This window comes from Lynx rufus, unplaced genomic scaffold (assembly GCF_022079265.1).
Source record: "Lynx rufus isolate CCGP_SWC_20201006 ecotype Redwood Valley unplaced genomic scaffold, mLynRuf1.p SCAF_5, whole genome shotgun sequence".
NCBI lineage: Eukaryota > Metazoa > Chordata > Mammalia > Carnivora > Felidae > Lynx > Lynx rufus.
This window is the reverse complement of record NW_025814867.1, coordinates 106,300,370-106,320,863: the sequence shown is the minus strand read 5'-3', so window position 1 is coordinate 106,320,863 and position 20,494 is coordinate 106,300,370. Positions and strand designations below refer to the sequence as shown.

Sequence of the window (20,494 nt, the reverse complement as noted above, 5' to 3'; positions counted from 1 at the left end):
CTCTACTAAGATTAATGATTTTTATCCCCATATGAAATTTTCCTACACATTGTGACGGATGGGTAACAGTGAAAGATAGTGTTCATTCTGTCTTGTTTCCTCAGTAAATCATAAAATGGTATTTATTTGTGTTGCAAATTGCCTTAGCTTTGCACTTCAGCACCACCTGGTGGACAAAATATCTTTTTTCCCCCTCTACAGTTTAAAATAGCCCCTTCATACTCTATATCCAATTATGACACATCTTAATAGATATTTAATTGAAAACATATTTAATATTAAAAACAGTTGTGAACAAACTAAGATAAAAAATCTGAGATGTTTCCTAAGTACTATTGCCAAGTTAAATCCCTGAGGCTTTTAAACTTCATGAATATATACAGATTTGTATAGTATGTTGCATACATATGCTAAAGTTGTGGGGGTTTTGACAATTTAATTTTTATCATCTAAATTTTTCCTCGATAAAAAAAATAAGATCAGGAAATTTTCTGTACCTTAGTAGCAGATTATGGTTTGAGTTAGATTGTCTATCCAAAATTCAGAGTAACCACTTGGTAAACACTTTACAAAGAATTTTTATGCTACAGATTCCTGTCTTGTTAATATTTTATGTGTAATTAAAATTAAAACCAGTATATTAACCATTGCTACTATAAAATAAGCCATTTTCAGTTTCATTTTTCTACTTTTAAAATTTAGTTGTGGTCTTATATGTATTAGTTCTCAGTTTTTAATAGTTTTTTAAAATTTTCCAGAGGTTAAATTTGACAGTATTTTCAATGAAAAACACAAATACATATAAAGCTAATTTTGAGAATTTTAAAAATGATGATCTTTGTGTAGTTCCATGTGACTATGAAATAGAGTATAATTTTTTTCTTATGACATCCAGTTAAGAAGAGAATATCCTTTCAGATTCCACTATGTTCCTTTGGGATACACACTTATGTATTCCCTGGTAAAATTGAGGGGTCTATAAATTTGAATGTGTGACATTCCAAAGCTTAGTAGCTAAAGAAGAATTGTTGCTATTTAAGTAGGAAGTATGTTCTAGCTTCATGCTTTCTATAGTCATATAAGATAAAATTATAATAGATAATTTTCATTAAGACATATATCTTGAACTGAAGTTATTTGCTTGGTTACTTCAAGAAAACATTTAAAATCTCTCTTTTTTCTTCCTTTCATCTAAAGGCCTTGGATGGTATACTGTAAATTCAGCATATGGAGATACCATTATTATGCCTTGCCGACTTGATGTACCTCACAATCTCATGTTTGGAAAATGGAAATATGTAAGTGTGACCTACCTTGGACTTGGTTAACTGCTTCTAGTTTTTTATTTTTGTTTGTTTGTTTGTTTGTTTGTTTTTGAGATACTATTCTTTCTGTGAGTAAATGTGAATTTCAAATTAACATAATGGCAATATTCAGCTGTGAGTACAAGTGTAGGAAGGTAGAATTAATGTGTTGAATATCTCAAAAGAGTAATTCCTAAGTCTTACATAAGAAGTGCTATTTTAAAATAAAGCCAATAAACACGTAATTCTTAGATCATATTAGTCTGAAAGATTTAACCTTAAATGTTAGAGGCAGAGGAAAAGGCAGAGTTCCAGAGTAAAATCAGTGGAATATAGGACAGAGCTCAGTGAAAGACGGCAGCCTTTCTCCATATGCTCATGTTCTGTTTGGTGTGGCTATTGCAAAGGCAAAATACACTAGTTGCGAGAGTACCCAAATATTCATTGGGAATTAGTCATCAGCGTTAGAAGCTTGTTTTTAGTATTGTCTTAGGAACATATTGATGTGGCAGGCCCTTTTTACATTTAACATTTGTTCCTTTAGTCATTTCTTACAGATAGCACATCATATCTTTCAGGTGTCAAGGTACAGATGGGTCTGGAAATGGAGGGTAGATATCCTGGTAGATGGATATAGGGTGGCTAGGTAACATCTAATGATAAAATGTTTCAACCTAATTACTGAAACCAACAAAAGGTAGCTGTGTGGCACAATTTCCTAAGGCTGAATCACATGAGACTCATGGTAGTTTGCAAGTTTAAAGTAGCCATATATTTCCTTGAACACAGTAGGCAGTTTTTCCCAAGTTCCCCGAAATGTTAAAACGTATTTAAATAGGAAAAAAAATCCGATGGTCAAATAATTTTTGGAAACTTTATCACAATACTTCTCAGAGCTTTTCACACACTAAAATGCATTATGAATTGTCTAGGATTGATTCATTTCTTAGATTTTTTTAACCACCAACTTTTTCTTTCAAGTATCTGCCAGAACAAACATTTTGCAGAATACACTTTGGGAAATGTACTTAAGGTTGCACTCAAGGAAGGATAGAACACAGTCTTTCAAAATGTACGTTCTTAAGTCAGACTGACATATTCTGCCGTATACTTGTGGGATTCTGGACACGTGAATGAACCTCCATTGTCTCATCTAGAAAATGAGGTGATAAGAGTAATCTTCCTTACAGTGTTGTGAGGGTTCCATGAAGTAATTCTTATCAGAATATTGACTGAGCCCTTGGCACAAGGTACCTGTTACGACTGTTGGGCTGTGGAGCTCTAAGCCTACGTGCTTGTACGAGGGTCATATGGAAGCAGAGGAAGGGGACTTCCTCTGTGCTCTCCTTCTGATACCTAGATCACAGTGGGCAATTTTGAACTATTTCTGGTTTCTTATAAAACTAGAAATAGTAGGAAGCTATGGCCTATGAGTCTATTCACTCCCCTAAAACTCCAAGCGAGACTACCACATACTTGACCTGTTGCGCCAAACTTCCTGCCAAAATAAATGGAACACAGATGGTGAAACACTGTGATCATAAACATTCCTGATGATAATTCAGGGAATAATTTTCACCTAAACTGAACTGGTACAGTGGTAGTGGAAACAATAATGACAATTTTCAAATTGTTAATTAAGCCAAAAGCTTCAGCAATAAACTGATGAGATATATATGAAGTACCATGTGCTCTAAAAACAGTGTTGATTTGTAGACATAGTACAAAGGCTCTAATTTAATGAAAGATAAATGGTAGGTTTGGAAAGAGTGAAAGGGAGCAAACAGGGGAAGGATGGATTAGCTTCTCCCCACCTGCACAGTAATCCCCCTGTGAATAGAGATCATAGTTCCCTGAGTGCCTGTCCACACCTCACCCCCACCTCTTCTCCAGCATCTGCCTCAGTGCCTGGGACAGAAGGGGTATCTGACAGCTATCAAGAGCAGTACGGTGCAGTCATGATGGAGCTAGGCTGCGGAACTTCAACCTTGGCTCTCCTGGGATACACTAGCTGGGCTCCTGGATGATTTATTTAAGCAACCTCTGTCTGTACTGTGTAATCTGTAAATGGATCTAATATTGCAACTCTAACCTTCAGGGTTGTTATGACTATTAAATCAGTTAATGCATGGAGAGCCCAAAGAAGATACCTGGCATATAATTAAATGCTCAAAATTTAATAACTATTATTCATTATGTAAATGTTTGAATATAGAAATATAAGGGACTGGTTTAACATCTTTCTCTCAGTGAAGGAATGATTTAGAGCAAGGATTTGCTTTGTAAACCATGGGAAAATTAAAAAATTTAAGGAGAATATTATTGATGTATTCAGATGTTCAACCAAATAAAACTTTTGGACTCTAAAATTAGCTTAGTAATTATCTTGGCTTGGGGCGCTATAACAAAATACCATAGAGTAGGGAGCTTAAACAAAATATATTTATTTCTCATAGTTCTGGAGGCTTGGGAATCTAAGATCAAGGTGCTCGCAGGCTCTTTGTGAAGGTCCTTCTTATTTGCAGACAGCTGCCATTTTGCTGTGTGCTCATATGACCTGTGTTTTCATGGAGAGAGAGACCTCTCTTCCTCTTCTTATGAGGCTACTAATCCCATCATAAGGGCACCATCCCAGGACCTCATATAAACCTAATTACCTCTCAAAGGCTTCCCCTCCAAATATCAACACACTGAGGGGTTAGGGCTTCAGCATATGAATTTGGTGGTGACACAAACATTTAGTCCATAACAGTAATAAATATTAATAATTTTAAAAATGTAACTTCCCACAGCACCTTGAACTTTGCCATGCACTTTAAAATATTTTATCATATTTTATTTTCTCAAAGGCCTTGTAAGGTAAGTTAAAGGGATTGGCTGCTCTGTTAGAGTAAATTGCTTATTCGGTAAAAAGATTTTTGTGGGAGCAAAGGAAGAGATGAATTATATGTCTCGGGCTCTTGGCATAATTGCTCATGCCAGATTATATTTTATTTTGATAATAAGTTTTTACACGAAAGCTCTTTGAGCTAAGTTTTATGACTCAGATAGCAAAACTATGGATTTTAGTGATTAATCTGATCCTGTTGCTTAATGGACATGATTGTTTCACAAGGGCAAATACTGTTCCTCCATGAAGACTCATTAAATTATGTTATGAGTAAAGGTCAGCTGTGTCAGTTTTGGCTGAAACTAAAAGGTGTGGACATTTGAAGTATGTGGATTAAAGTAATGAATATGCAAAAGATAACCGTCCAGGATTTCTAAATTAGTGTTTGCAGCCCATGTGTATGCTTGCTGGGAAGGTTAGCTGAATATCATTTTGTACATTTGCATGTTTGTTTTCATCTATTTTTTTCTTTTATATTAGACCTAATGCCAGCCCTTGTTGGTTTCAGAACAGTCACTAATTCTGTTGTTTGGATGCAAGGAAAGTTAAGACTCCAATAGCTTTGTCTTTCAATTTTCACATATTTAAACTGATAACCTGTAAAAGAATTTACAGCCTCTCCTCTTATGAAGAGTAATTTTCTGTAACCAAAGAATATATGTGAAGCTCATATCCACAATGACTCTTCGTAGACAGAACTATAAATATTGGTAGAAGAATATGGCCAAGGAAATTGTGTTACTTTGGATGTAATCCTGAAACATCTGAATATGCTTGTTTTTAAAATGTGTTATTTTAATTTTTAGGAAAAGCCCGATGGCTCCCCAGTATTTATTGCCTTCAGGTCCTCTACAAAGAAAAGTGTGCAATATGATGATGTGCCAGAATACAAAGACAGATTGAGCCTCTCAGAAAACTACACTTTGTCTATCAGTAATGCAAGGATCAGTGATGAGAAGAGATTTGTGTGCATGCTAGTAACTGAGGACAACGTGTTTGAGGCACCTACAACAGTCAAGGTGTTCAGTAAGTAGTCTGTGGTGTAACTGCTAAGTGGGATTGATGGCTTGTACTAGAAAATGTTCTTTAGAAAGAAGAGTGAACTCTGTGGTGTCTCCACAGCAGGTATCTGTAAAGAGGACTTCTAACAATCTTCATTCTGCTCATGCATGCTGTCAGTGAGGAAAACCAAAAACCTGAATTTCAAATAGGAGTTTTGCAGTGAGGAACTAGAAGAATATTCTCTGTTGTTTTGTTGGCTAAAATTTCCTGTGATATGAAGTACTACAAGTGAAAACTGGCATGTGATCTTTAACTTTCACTGACACGTACAAATAAATGTTCTGTGAAATATACATAGCTATACGATACACATATTTGTGCATATCAGGCATACACACACACACACACACACACACACACACATATATACATACATATATATATGTATTAGGCTGAATAATATAAAATTAAGATTTTGATATATAAAAACAACAAAATACAGGCAAATCCAAGCCATGTTATAAATGAGAAATCTAAGCTTTCTGCATGCGTGTGTGTGCATGTATGTATAGTACTATATATGCACACACGTGCACACACACACATATATATCCTGGCCTTTAATGCCATTGCTATATTTCTTCAAAGTGTTCAGTTGTATTAGCAAATTGCTCCAAAATTTAAAAAAAAAAAGCTCACCACACCCTGAATGTGTATGTGGAATACACCAAGGAGAAAAAGTAGAGTAGGGTTGGAAGAAGAGAAGTCGGCAGAAGAAACTTGGAGTAATTACTGTAGTCATTATGGCAAAGTTACTTTGCCTAATGATAATATATAGTTAATGTTACTGTGCAAATAGCTATGTAAATGAGTGACTTGAGAAGTTCTAATTAAAACATTTTATCTTTTAATATTCAAATAAAAATCCCACCTCCTATTACATCATAATATTTTAGAAATTACAGGGAGAAAAATTGGTCACAAACATTTCAGAATGCCAGTCTTTTTAAATTAGGGTAGAAGGTCTCACTTTTCAATTTTTTCCCTGTTTTCTGATAACTTGACAGCACCTAGAAATTATTAAAATAAATAGGGAAGACAGAAACCTAGAGGGGCTTGCTACTACAGAAAACAATCATGGATTTTCCCCATTTTTCTTGTAACAGCCTATGCGACTAAGGAGAACTGTCCCTAAGTATTTACATAGATTTCAAAGCTCCTATGGGCTCATGACATGGATTCAAAGAATGTTTGTACTATCAAAGGAAACCTTTGTTCTCCAGAACTTTGTAAAAGCAATTATATGTTTCAATTGATTACCTTTCAGCTTAGAAGGCACTTTCCAGAAAACATCCACCCTTTTCAGTCATTTTATGACTCAAACCAAATTCCAAGTATTTGCCAGTCATGCCTTCCATTAAATACCCCAAATAATATGCATCCTTTATTTACCAGTGTTCCATATATTTTTCTTCTTTCTTTCTTTCTTTCTTTCTTTCTTTCTTTCTTTCTTTCACTTCACTTTGATGTTATTAGGAAGATGGATGGTGCACTTCTAGGGACACTTTTTGTAAAGAGAATAAACCAAAATAATTTTTTTTTATTAGGCCATGATGTCATAAATATAAGTACACAACAAGAATGTCTCACAGTAGGTAGAGATTAAGTCACAGCTCCCTGAAGGTTACATGTATTGATTTGTCATTGTCGGGTTTCTTTTTCACTGTGTTAAAAATCATCAAATAGCAGGATGGTCTACAGGAAAGTTGAGAAAATCCAGGTTGTTTCCTTTAGAAGAATCATTTGTGACAATTTTCAGAATACACTTTATTTTTTTATTTTTTATTTTTTTTAAATTTTTTTTTTCAACGTTTATTTATTTTTGGGACAGAGAGAGACAGAGCATGAACGGGGGAGGGGCAGAGAGAGAGGGAGACACAGAATCGGAAACAGGCTCCAGGCTCTGAGCCATCAGCCCAGAGCCTGACGCGGGGCTCGAACTCCCGGACCGCAAGATGGTGACCTGGCTGAAGTCGGACGCTTAACCGACTGCGCCACCCAGGCGCCCCCAGAATACACTTTAAAAATACCATACAGCAATCTGAAAAAAAAAAATCCAGTTGGTCTACTTTGATAAAATTTGTATGCTATTTTGGAATACAGAGGATTTCCATGATTGTGAAAACAAACTCACACCCCACATACTGTCAGCACCTCCCTACCCCCCCTCTCTTTTGAATGTTGTTGAAAACAAAGTGATTCTCAGAAACAGAATTTGCATTCTAGGCTCTGGGCCAGGGAGAATTTAAACAGACAAGTTACACACTCTTGAAAATGGCATTTTATATTAGAAGCCGTGGGACCTCCAAGTCCAATTAAATGAACAGCGAAGCTCATGATAAGGAAAGTGTTTGCAAAAGCATATAGAGGCTTTGCTTTTTTAAAAAAATAATGAATTTACTTTGGGTCACATTTTGTGAAGCAAACAACAGCTGTGACAGGGAGGCTTTTATTCTGTGCATGTATATATTGCAGGCACTTAAGAGTTACTAGACTCATCAATCAGTCCTCTGTTTCCTTCTGTCAAATCACCTAGCAACATGCACTGTGTACTATAGAATCAAGTATGGTTAACGTGAGCTAATCCCAGATCAGCTTGCTGCAGAGTGCCATCCTCATGGGCAAACTCAAACTGTTTTTATTCAAAGTGAGGCCATGACTGATGACTCTGTTACCTCTGGTGTAGGTTTGTTTGTTTAGTTTTAAACTGTATCTCAGATACAATAGTCATGCCCATAAAGCAAGCCAGATTCAAATAAGTCCCATTTTTTATTGCCACTAGTACAGCTTTTTATTTTCTTTTTCCTTTTTTTTAAAGTTTATTTATTTTGAGAGAAAGACAGCAAGCAGGGGAGATACAGAGAGAAGGAGAGAGAGAATCCCAAGCAGGCTCTATGCTGTTAGCACAGAGCCTAGTGCAAGGCTCAAACTCATAAACCATGAGATCATGACCTGATCCCAAACCAGGAGTACAACACTTAACCGACTGAGCCACCCAGGTGCCTCTTGCACAGCTTTTTAAAAAATAATTGGATGGCATCAGAATTAAACTGTGTTTGCATTTAATGCACATTTGAAGTTCATAAAAAAATTTCAGAATCAACAGTAGAGACTTTAAAGGTCTGAAAGATTCATTGCAGTCATTGTACAAAAGTCTTGGAGCTCAAAAGAGTACCCAGATTGCCAACTGGCTGTCAGTAGTTTAACAGAAACATCACCGACTGGTTATCAGAAGACCTGGCTTTGTTAGGTCTGCTGCTAATTTCTGACTTTGGGGAGGTTTACTAGTCTGGCACTACGATTCTCTCATCAACAGTAAAATGACTGCTTTGAATTTGTGGGTGGTTTTCCTACTGTGTTCCTAGGATTTTCTTGAGTAGCTAATGAAGAGGGCTGGTAGGTCAGGTGAGGCACTGCTTCAATTAGTTAGCCTTCCACCCACTCGATATTTCAAAGTTTTTTCGTGATAATTCATTTAGGAACAACAACATAAAAGGGAGAATGGCTCTAGCTCTAAAAAGGCATTTGAAAACCACAGTCTAGGCTAATTGGTAAGCCCTCCTGTACTCTACTGTCTGGTGTTAAAAGGAAGACTGTTTCCATGACATAGAGTCGGTGGACACTTGGACCAGCTCTTCCTTTAGAGATGGGCAGTGCTGGTTGACTTCAAACAGTTACTTTAGAGCTTTCATTTGAACACTGTTCTCCATGTTTTATTAGAACTGAGCACCCTTCCTCTCCCCCTGCCCTGTAAAAGTTAATCAACCTGCAAGGAATTTTTTTTTTTTTTTAACTGAAGGAAGCAGAAAATGACCTATTTAACAAATGAGACCTACACAGTATATTTTATTTTGATTCTCTAAATATAAAAAGTACTTTCCCCATCTCTTGAGGAAAATAAGCTATCAGAGGTAAAGTACTCTTATAAAGTACAAAGTACTTTATAACAAAGTACTTTATGACAAAGTACTGAGAAGCTCTCGTGAATCAATGTAACCAGTGCACCTTTTTTTTCTTTCTTTCCTCCCATATCAAACTGAGCTGTCCTATGTGTGGTATTTGGTAATAGCACTGTATATTGTGGGTGATATAGGAAGTTTTGTCTTCATCACTTCATCCTCAGCTGGCTGTGATGCTCTTGCAAAATTATTTTACTAATGCAAATAAATTTCTTTTTTTTTTTTTTTTTAAATTTTTTTTTTTTCAACGTTTATTTATTTTTGGGACAGAGAGAGACAGAGCATGAATGGGGGAGGGGCAGAGAGAGAGGGAGACACAGAATCGGAAACAGGCTCCAGGCTCCGAGCCATCAGCCCAGAGCCCGACGCGGGGCTCGAACTCACGGACCCCAAGATCGTGACCTGGCTGAAGTCGGACGCTTAACCGACTGCGCCACCCAGGCGCCCCGCAAATAAATTTCTTGTATGACTTTTCCTTTCAATTCTACATTCAGTTATGAATCCCTAAATTACAGTAAGACATAATTCATGTAAAGTTTGTTTTTTTTTTTAAACACTTCGGAATCAATATGCAATTTTGCTAAAATAGTACGTGTCCTCTTTTATGGCTCTCCAACTAATACCCATTGATTGTTACAAACTAATGTAAGAAAATTACATATAAAATATCTAGTGGGTTTGAAACCAAAGTTTGGGAGAAAAGAACTCAAAGAATTCCAGTAGCCATTACCATTATTCCACAATACCCATTGTGACTCTTCCAAAAAAAAAAAAATGAGTTACAAAGTGGAGTGGTCTAAACTTTAAGCACTCTTCACCAGGTTTCCTGTTTTTTCCAGTTTCATTTATTGAAAAAACTATACATTTTAGAAAATGTTTATGGAAGAAATGTAAACATGGCCATGTGTAAAGGACCAACATTTGTAACACAACAAGTATTTATGATCTTATGTGCACTGGACATCACAAGGTTACGAAACAGAAGAATATATATATATATTCTGCATAAGAGGACATATGCGCCCAGCCATTTTGGTATATAGTTTTTTTTGGCAAACTTAGAAAGTAATGAAGCTTAGCAACACCACCCACCTACATTTTGTATTAAGAGCCTCAATTAAAAAAAAAAGGAACCTCAGATTTTTTTTCAGTTGATTTTTCATATCTCTTTATATATTCCAGGCATAGATACTACTGAAGGGGAAACAAACACAAAAATTGTTCTTTTTTTCTTCTTAATTTTGATTCTTGATTGACTACATAAATTAATTTAGTATCTTACCTCTCTTATGCTCTCAGAGAGGTATCACTAAATAATTGATTTTGGTTCCCAGAGAACTTTGGCTTACTTACTTAAGCACCAAGAATTTTCATCTTGTTTAAATATTTTGAATGTAGCCTTCTCTCAAATGTTTTAGACTTTGGCTTAAAACATAAATTCAGAACGGAATGTAATGTTTTATCAGTAACTCAGGGTTGTAATTGTGGACATTAATGACTTTACATTAAACCAGTGATAACACCAGTGCTTAACTGATATATGGAAGGCTTTAGTCCCCTACCCTGTGTTTCCCAGAAATTGCTGTTTATTTTGACTTTTTTTTGGTCCGCTTTTAATAATTTTTTGGTCACATTTCTAACAGCCAGAATATCAGGTTTCACTTCTTGTTTGTGTTAATGTAATTGTCTCTGTTATACCTTTCCATTCTTCTGTATTTTGTCTATTTTCTCTTTCTTAGGTTTTGTTTCCAATCTGTATATTTAGAAAACAATCATCTTATGAAAATTGAATTAGAATTATATTTCTAGAGTCAATAGTAAGTAGGTGCTCCTATAATTAAACTGCACAAGCTGAACACATAGGAAGATATACTATTATTATTCATTGTTCCAATTTCTAATATAAAATAATTGCAAAAGGGAAATTAACTCTTAATATTAACATGAAGAAGTTTACTTTTTTTTTTTTCTTACATAGTCTTGGTGATATCCATTTTGCCGTTCCAAAGACTTTTTGTCTTCATCTTTATTTTCTGTAATTGTCTGGGTTGGCAGCATATCTGATAACTGAATTGCAAATTGAGTAATAATTATATAAAAGCCAATTTAATCTAGTTTGGTAGTAAAAATTAAAGGTACTAGAGACAGTAATCCATTAGACCATGAACAAAAGAATAACTGGTTGTTTTTATTTGTGTGTTTATATGAAAATAGAATAGTTTTGCTCCTTGAGATTCACAAAAATCAATACAAAGAGGCAAATTCCATTTTATATAGACTAATTGTTAGAGCAAATTAAAAAGTCCATCAGTGATAGATATGTAACATCAAGGAATAAATAAAGTTTGAATAATGCCTTATTGCTAAGATTTTTAAACGTTTATTTATTTATTTTGAGAGAGAGAGAGAGAGAGAGAGAGAGCAGGGGAGGGGCAGAGAGAATCCCAAGCAGGCTCCGTGCTGTGAGCCCGGAACTGATGTGAGGCTTGAACCCAGGAACAGTGAGATCATGACCTGAGCCAAAACCAAGAGTCAGATGCTTAACTACTTACCCAATTGAGCCACCCAGGTGCCCTGCTGAGATTTTTAATCAGTTCTTTCTGAGGGCTCTCTTAGAATGGATGCTTACAGAACTTCCTATATTTAAAATGCTCTGTCCATTATCTCAGTTCCAAATTTGAAGGATATCCCCACATCTAAAGTTTCATAATGTGACTTCACTTTAAAGATGAGGTTTGAGATACACAGAAAACTTGAGCTTCTATATCCCTGAACTCTTTTTAGTTACCATGATTTTAGAGCCATGATTCTCAGTGTGCCTGAGAATCTTATAGGAAACTTGTTTTAAAAAGTAGATTTATATAGGACTTCCCTAGATACTCTGATTCTGCATTTTTAACAAGTACCCACTGTGGATTCAGGTCTTCACCTAAGTAGCTGGAAGTTATTAGTAAATATAAAGTACACATGATAATCAATTGGAAACAACATTCATATTTAGTATATAAACCTCTGTTTCACTATCAAATCCATATTCACTGTTTATAAAGCATTCAGAAAACATTACCAGTATTTTATTTAAAGGTGTAATAGGCATTTAAAATAGTATTTAATATAATAAAGCAAATATTGGGAGGTAGTGGGCTAACCAGATTTCTTAATTACAGATTATATGGGAATGTGGTCTTCATTGCTTGTGCTTGTTTTTCTTTGAATAAGTGAATTCTTTTTCTATAATCCAAATCATAAATGTCTTTTTGTTCCTTCATGTGTACTTAATACCTTTCTCTACTTAACTTTAGAGCAACCATCTAAACCTGAAATTGTAAGCAAAGCACCTTTTCTCGAAACAGAGCAGCTAAAACAGGTAAGAACTTGGATTAATTGCCTTCACTTAGCTTAATGTTAAATGTCTTCTCCTGGCTTCAGATGCCAGGACAAATAAGGATAGACTTTGCTCTTATGGAGGTGGCAAGGTTGCCAGTGCCAATCAGAAAGTCTGCCCGAGTTAGAGTGGGAACACGGAGGATGATGTAATCATTTCTGAAGGGAGAAGAGTGGGAATAATCAGACATCAGCCTTTCTTGTTTGAATGAACTGAATGTTAAGTGGAGTCTTAATGTTAAGATGAGTAGATTTTCTCCAAGCCAAGGGTAGAAAGGCTTTCCAACAACATGATACACTATGACATGAAGGAGAATGGCATTTTTAGGAAGCATCAAGTTATTCACTTCGCTGGAACTTTGTGTAGCAGAACAGTGGGCAAGAGAGTACAATAAAAGATAAATCTGGAGAAGTAAAGAGAAGCTGGGTTATGACAAGCCTTATGTAATGGTGGGAGTTTGGACTTTATCCTATTGACAGATCAAACTGTTGAAAAGTTGAGGTAAAGATGTGATAAGATCAGATTTGAACAATCGCATTAGCAGAAGTGTGAAGAGAGGCTGTATTGAGAAGGGACAAACTGGAGTTTACATTTGGGCTAATGGACTAATGATATTATTTTCACTAACTGAAATACCTAAATTTTCCTTTGTGAAGAAAAAAACCAAACAGTTCTTTGAATCAGATTAAATTTTTTCTGCATAACAGGGGTGCTTGGGTGGCTCAGGTTGGTAGAGCCTCCAACTCTTGGTTTCAGCTCAGGTCATGATCTGGTGGCTTGTGAATTCAAGCCCTGCCTCAGGCTCTGTGCTGACAGTGTGGAGCCTGCTTGGGATTCTCTCTCTCCCTCTCTGTCTCTCAAAATAAATAAATAAACTTAAAAATTTTTTTTAATCTTTAAAAAATTTTTACTGCATCACATTTTTTAACAATGCTAGCTATTAAAGTTATAACACGTTTGAAAAAAGTGGTAGGAATTATAGATTTGGAAGTGTATGACTCTTGCATACTAAGATCTGTGAACCATGGGAAAAGCCAATGTTAATGCAGTTATGTTATTTAGTTAATGTTAAAAATGAATAATGTCGAAATGAATTTGGTAATGCTTTTAAATGAATGTGATTTTATTAAAAGTGGCAGCATCTATTGCATATTTTTAAATGGGCAAGACCATAATTTTAAGTATGAGACCTTGTTTTTAATGCAAGAGAGCATTTATTCAGTCCCTCGTCCATGCTCAGATAATGAATGGGTCAGGGAACCTTTGGAATAACTGCATCCTCTGAGGAGTCTAAAACTTTCAAATTGACAACCACTAATGGAAATGAGGTAGCAACATTCCCTCTTCTTTTTGCAGTTGGGAGACTGCATTTCAAAAGACAGTTATCCAGATGGCAACATCACGTGGTACAGGAATGGAAAAGTGCTACAACCTCTTGAAGGAGGTGGGTATGCAGTGGGCAATAAATTCAGATGACCTATTTTGACTTTCTCTTCTCTTGGCATTCCTTAGACTGTCCTGCATCTAAACATATTGCCCTCTTTGATCTATGACTCTATGCTTTGTTACTTTAAGTAACCATTAAGTCATTAAGTGATTCTTCAAAACATCATTTTAGCCCTTGTGTGGAAGAATCAAGAGCAGAGAAAAATTATTTCTGTATATGGCATGTTCTAGACGTTAATTAAAGTGAGTGGGAGATAGGATTCCAGGATTCTATTTCTGTCTGTTTCTCTGATTTCATCATTCTGAAAAGACATTCTACCTCAGTACATGTCAATTTTCCCTCCTGTTAAATATAGTAAGAAGGACAAAACCACTTCTCAAAGATTTTGCGACATTCTATTAAGTGTTGTGATTTTCCAATGAAAGATGCTATCATTAGTATTCTTATTTTCTTCAGTGGTGGTCATAATTTTTAAAAAGCAAATGGACCCGGTAACTCAGCTCTATACCATGACTTCATCCCTGGAATACAAGGCAACCAAGGCTGACATACAAATGCCATTCACCTGCTCTGTGACATATTTTGGACCATCTGGCCAGAAAACAGTTCATTCTGAACAAGCAATCTTTGATATTTATTGTAAGTAACTATATAATCATGCAATTTAATTTCTGAGAGTATTCAAACGGTATTAATCTTCTAAGTCCCAATCCACATGCTCTTTGAATTCTGCTTTCAACCCCCCATTTCTGTTCTTCACTCAAATAATATCTTTCTCCTTGGAAGACCTTTTAAAATGAATGCTTAACTATCCTATGAAACCTTTCACTTTCCATTTGTCATTTCTGAACATCTCTTCTGTATTCTGCTAGATGCTAAATTCCTTAAAGACATGATCTCTGACTTAGTCTGACCCCTTTGGGTAGTCCTTAGCCTGGCACACAGCTATGAATTTTGTAAGAGTTCAAAATGCCATCTGATTACTTTCTGAATGAATGACAGATGAATAGAGGCTTATGACTGATTGGTCTTCTAGATATGGGATTTCCATTTTAATGAAAAAATGTATTTTAATAATGAGATCAATTGCATAAGTTTAAATAGGATGTGGTATTCCAAGACATTTGGTTAACTTTATTTAATAGATTGGAAACATAGAATATTATACTAAAAAGTAACCTTCTTGATCATCTGATCTAACAACATTATTTTACTCAGCAGTAAAGTGAGGGTCAGAGACTTGCCCTAAAGTGCCGTGGAGACTGGGTTAGAATCCTTTTCTGCAATCTTGTTCTCTATACTGTAAGGCAGGTGCCAAGATTCAGAGCAAACATACTCATAATGCAGGCCCAGCTCAGTGTGTTTCTAGAAGAGGAGCTTAACTACTTTTGGTCTCAGTTTGGAAAAAAAAATAACTCATAGTGTTGTTATGGAGATTAAGTGAAATCACAGATCTAAAATAGCATCCTATATCGCTCATTAAACTCTTGTTATTAAGTTAGTGTTATTATTACTATACGATCATTATTACTATGTAAGCATAGAACTAGAGATATCACTTTTGGAGAAATGTAAGAAAGCGTGTCATTATTTTTAAAAAATGAATCAAAACTTCTTATAATACTACCGTATGGGTAGAATAACCTAGTACTTCTGCATCTATTCTGGAGAAAGAATAGAAATGCCAGTTGAGCCTTTGGAGAGTTTTGTCTCATCTACATTTCTATTTTGGTTCCATAAAATGCAGAATATTATATAGAAACAAAACTAAAATTCCACTTGCCCTAACAAGAAGAGATTGTTTTGCCTTAAACGTTGTATGTAAGTTTCAACTTGACTTAAAAGCGAGGATTTAAAAGATTTCACTATGTACAGCTTATCTAACATCAAACTATTATTTCTGTAAGTAAAGGCAGAATTCTGTCTGTTCGAAAATATCCAATTGGAAATAAACTATCTTGGTGTAAGTGCAAGAGTACAAGACAGGAAAGAGCATCAAGATGAGTAATAAGGATGGGGAAATTGGCTTAAGAAAAAACAGGAATGTATGTATCAGTCATGAGGAGTTGGGTAGGCAGAAAAGTCCTTGGAAGAATAAGAAGGAAATGATTTTACTGTGGCTGGATGGGGGGGGGGTGTGCATTTGGCACAGCTTTTAAGAAGGCAAAATGTATGCAGTGCTGGGCTTCACAGTAAAGATATAAAAGTGCTTAAGATATAGTCCTGGCATTCAAGGAGTTTACTACTCCAATAGAGAAATAAGATAACTACATCAGGAGGAAATTGTCAGTGCAAGGTTGCAAATGGTAAGTGACACTCAGAACTCCGTAAAATAGCCCCCAAAGCTCAGATGCCCAAGGACAGTGATTCTCAGGCTTTTGTGTGCATCAGAATTACCAGAAGAACTTAGAACACAGATCACTGGATTCTGTTCTGAAGTTTCTCATCCAGTAGTTGTGGGGAAGGGTCCAGCACTTTGCATGTGTAACAAATTCCTTGGTGATACTCATGCTGTTCATCAGAGGACCACACTTGGAGACCCACCGCTCTAGGTGACTTCAGAGAGGAGAAGGCGGGAGCTAAACAGAAAGGACAAAGAATACATTCATAATACAGAAATTTGATCAATTTATCTTGAGAAAGATGCACTAGTCTACTCCTACCCTCATCTCCCTTACCCTGTCCAGTCAGTAATAAAGTTTTATAGAATCTAGTTCTTTAATCTTCATGTTTGTCTGATTCTGCCTCTGATGCTGCCTAAGAATGTGCCACCATTTGTCATCGCCAGTATTTCTGTGATTTCCAAAATAATATTCCTTTTGTTCACTCCAAACTGCCCTCCAAGCTGCTGCCAGAAATATCTTTCTAAAAACAAATGTGACCATGTTAGTGCTGTGTGATGACAGTTTTTTAATGACTCCTCAGATCTCTCAGATTAACCTTCACACCCCAAATATTTTTTCTTCCATGTTTTAATTTAAATTTCAGTTAGTTAACATACAGTGTAATATTAGTTTCAGGGGTAGGATTTAGTGATTCATCACTTACATACGACACCAGGTACTCATCACAAGTGTAGTGCCCTCGTTAATCCCCACCACCCGTTTAACCCAACTCCTGCACATCTCCTCTCCAGCAACCCTCAGTGTGTTCTCTATAGTTAAGAGTCTGTTTTATGGTTTGCCTCTCTCTCTTTCTTTTCCCCTATGTTCTTCTGTTATGTTTCTTAAATTCCGTATATGAGTGAAATCATATGTTTCTTTCATAAAATTGTCTTTGATTTATGTTGCTTAGCAAGATACTCTCTAGCTCCATCCACATCATTGCAAATGGCAAGATTTCATTCTTTTTATGGCTAAGTAATATTCCATTATGTGTGTATGTGTATGTGTGTGTGTGTGTGTGTGTGTGTGTACACATACAAACACACATCCCACTCTTCTTTATCCATTCATCAGTTGATAGACATTTTGGCTCTTTCCACAATTTGACTATTGTTGATAATGCTGCTATAAACATCAGGGTGCAAGTAACTTTCAAATTAGTATTTTTGTATCCTTTGGGTAAAGGATAGTGCAATTGCTGGGTCATAGGGTAGTTCTATTTTTAACTTTTTGAAGAACCTCCATACTGTTTTACAGAGTGACTGTACCAGTTTGCATTCCCACCAATGGTGCAAGAAGGTTCCCCTTTCTCTGCATCTTCACCAATGCCTGTTGTTTCCTGTATTGTGAATTTTAGCCATTCTGACAGGTTTGAGGTGATATCTCACTGTAGTTTCGATTTCAGTTTCCCTGATGATGGGTAATACTGAGCATCTTTTCATATGTCTGTTAGCCATTTGTATGTCTTCTTTCGAAAAATGTCCATCCGTGGGCATGGTCTTCTGCCCATTTTTTAACTGGATTATTTGTTTTTTGGATGTTGAGTTCTATACATTTTTGTATATTTGAATACTAATCCCTTATCAGATATGTCATTTGCAAATACATTCTCCCATTCTGAAGATTGGCTTTTAGTTTTGTTGATTGTTTTGTTCACTGTGCAGAAGCTCTTCATCTTGGTGAGGTCCCTTTATAGTTCAGGTTTCTTTTGTTTCTCTTGCCTCAGAAGACATATCTAGACATATCTATGAAGAAATTGCTACGGCTGATGTGAAAGAGGTTACTGCCTTTGTTGTCCTCTAAGATTTTGATGGTTTGCTGTCTCACAGTTAAGTCATTCATCCATTTTGAATTTATTTTTGTGTATGGTGTAAGGAGGTGATCTAGTTTCATTCTTTTGCATGTTGCTGTCCAGTTTTATCAGCACCATTTGTAAAGAGGCTATCTTTTTTCCATTGGATATTCTTTCCTGCTTTGATAAAGTTTAGTTGATCATATAGTTGTGGGTCCATTTCTGAGTTTTCTGTTCCATTGATCTGTGTCTGTTTTTGTTCTAGTACCATACTGTCTTGATGACTATAGCTTTATAATATAGCTTAAGGTTCAAAATTGTGATGCCTCCAGCTTTGCTTTGCTTTTCCAAGGTTGCTTTGGCTATTTGGGGTCTTTTGTGGTTCCATACAAATTGTAGGATTGTTTGTTCTAGCTCTGCGAAAAATGCTGGTGGTATTTTGGTAGAGATTGCATTAAATGTGTAGATTGCTTTGGGTAGTATCAACATTTTAACAATATTTATTCTTCCATTCCAAGAGCAGAGAAAGTTTTTGCATTTCTTTGTGTCATCTTCCATTTCTTTAATGAGTGCTTCATAGTTTTCAGATCTGTACTTTGAAAACTTTTACCTCTTTGGTTACATTTATTCCTAGGTATTTTATGGTTTTTGGTACAATTGTAAATGGGATTGATTCCTTGATTTTTTTTGTTCTGCTGCTTCATTATTGGTTTCTGGACACTGATTTTGTGTCCTGTGACTCTACTGAATTCATGTATGAGTTCTAGCAATTTTTGGTGGTGTCTTTCAGGTTTCTACACAGAGTATCATGTCATCTGCAAATAGTGAAAGTTTGACTTCTTCCTGGCTGATTGGATGGATTTTATTTCTTTTTGTTGTTTGATTAGTGAGACTGGAACTTCCAGTACTATGTTAAATAGTGGTGAGAGTGAATATCTTTATCTTGTTCCTGATGGTAGAAGAAAAGGTCTTAGTTTTTCCCCATTGAGGATGACATTAGCTGTTTTTGTTGTTGTTGTTGTTGTTGTTTATGTGGCCTTTATTATGTTGAGGTATATTCCCTCTATCCCTAATGTTTTTAGGGTTTTTATCAAGAATGGATGTTGTACTTTGTAAAATGTCCTTTCTGCATCCATTGATAGTATCATGGTTCTTATCCTTTCTTTTCTTAATGTTGGTGTATTAACGTTGATTGATTTGCAAATATTGAACCACCCTTGCAACCAAGGAATAAATCCCACTTGATCATGGTGAATGATTCTTTTAATGTACTGTTGGATTCAATTTGCTAGTATTTTGTTGAGAATTTTTGTGTCCATTTTCATCAGGGATATTGGCCTATAATTCACTTTTTTAGTGGAGTCTTTGTTTGGTTTTGGAATTAGGTTAATGCTGACCTCATAGAATGAGTTTGGACGTTTTCCTTCCTTTTCTAGTTTTTGGAGTAGTTTGAGAAGAATAGGTATTATCTCTTCTCTAAATGTTTGGTAGAATTCCCCTGTGAAGCCTTCTGGCCCTGGACTTACGTTTGTTGGGAGATTTGTGATTATTGATTCAATTTCTTTGCTGGTTTTTGGTCTGTTCGCATTTTCTGTTTCTTCCTATTTCAGTTTTGGTAGTTTATATGTTTCTAGGAATTTATCCATTTTTTCCAGATTGTCCAATTTGTCGCCATATAATTTTTCATAATATTCTCTTATAAGTGTTTGTATTCTTGTTATGTTGGTTGTTATTTCTCCTGTCTCATTTGTGATTTTATTTATTTGGGTCCTTTCTTTTTTCTTTTTGGTAAGTCTGGCTAGGGGTTTATCAATTTTATTAATTTTTTCAAAGAACCAGCTGCTGGTTTCATTGATCTGTTCTAGCTGTTTGTTTGTTTCTGTATCCTTTATTTCTCTTCTAATTTTTATTATTTCCCTCCTTCTACTGGCTTTAGGCTTCATTTGTTGTTGTTATTCTAGCTCCTTTTGGTGTAAGGTTTAATTATGTATTTGAGATTTTTCTTGCTTCTTGAGGTAGGACTGTATTGCTATATACTTCTCTTTTATGACTGCTTTTGCTGCATCTCAAAGGTTTTGGACCTCCATGTTTTCATTTTCATTTGTTTCCCTATATTTCCTTGGTTTTTTCTTTAATGTCCTGTTTGACCTATTCATTCTTGAGTAGGATGTTCTTTAACCTCCATGTATTTGTGGTCTTTCCAAATTTTTTCTTATGGTTGACTTCAAGTTTCATAGCAGTGTGGTCAGAAAATATACATGGTATGATCTC

The 20,494-nt window shown here is 35.6% G+C and overlaps 1 protein-coding gene across 2 annotated transcripts in view; it reads left to right on the top strand.

Annotated features, from left to right (window-relative positions):
- The window catches only part of ALCAM (activated leukocyte cell adhesion molecule), a 210,825-nt gene that overhangs the window by 154,618 nt on the left and 35,713 nt on the right, over nucleotides 1-20,494 (top strand). For both annotated transcript variants that reach the window (XM_047099195.1, XM_047099194.1), the window contains exons 2-6: nucleotides 1,198-1,298; nucleotides 5,001-5,220; nucleotides 12,518-12,582; nucleotides 13,957-14,044; nucleotides 14,504-14,686. In XM_047099195.1, the coding sequence (XP_046955151.1) occupies nucleotides 1,198-1,298; nucleotides 5,001-5,220; nucleotides 12,518-12,582; nucleotides 13,957-14,044; nucleotides 14,504-14,686 (657 nt within the window). The remainder of the gene's footprint in view (nucleotides 1-1,197; nucleotides 1,299-5,000; nucleotides 5,221-12,517; nucleotides 12,583-13,956; nucleotides 14,045-14,503; nucleotides 14,687-20,494) is intronic.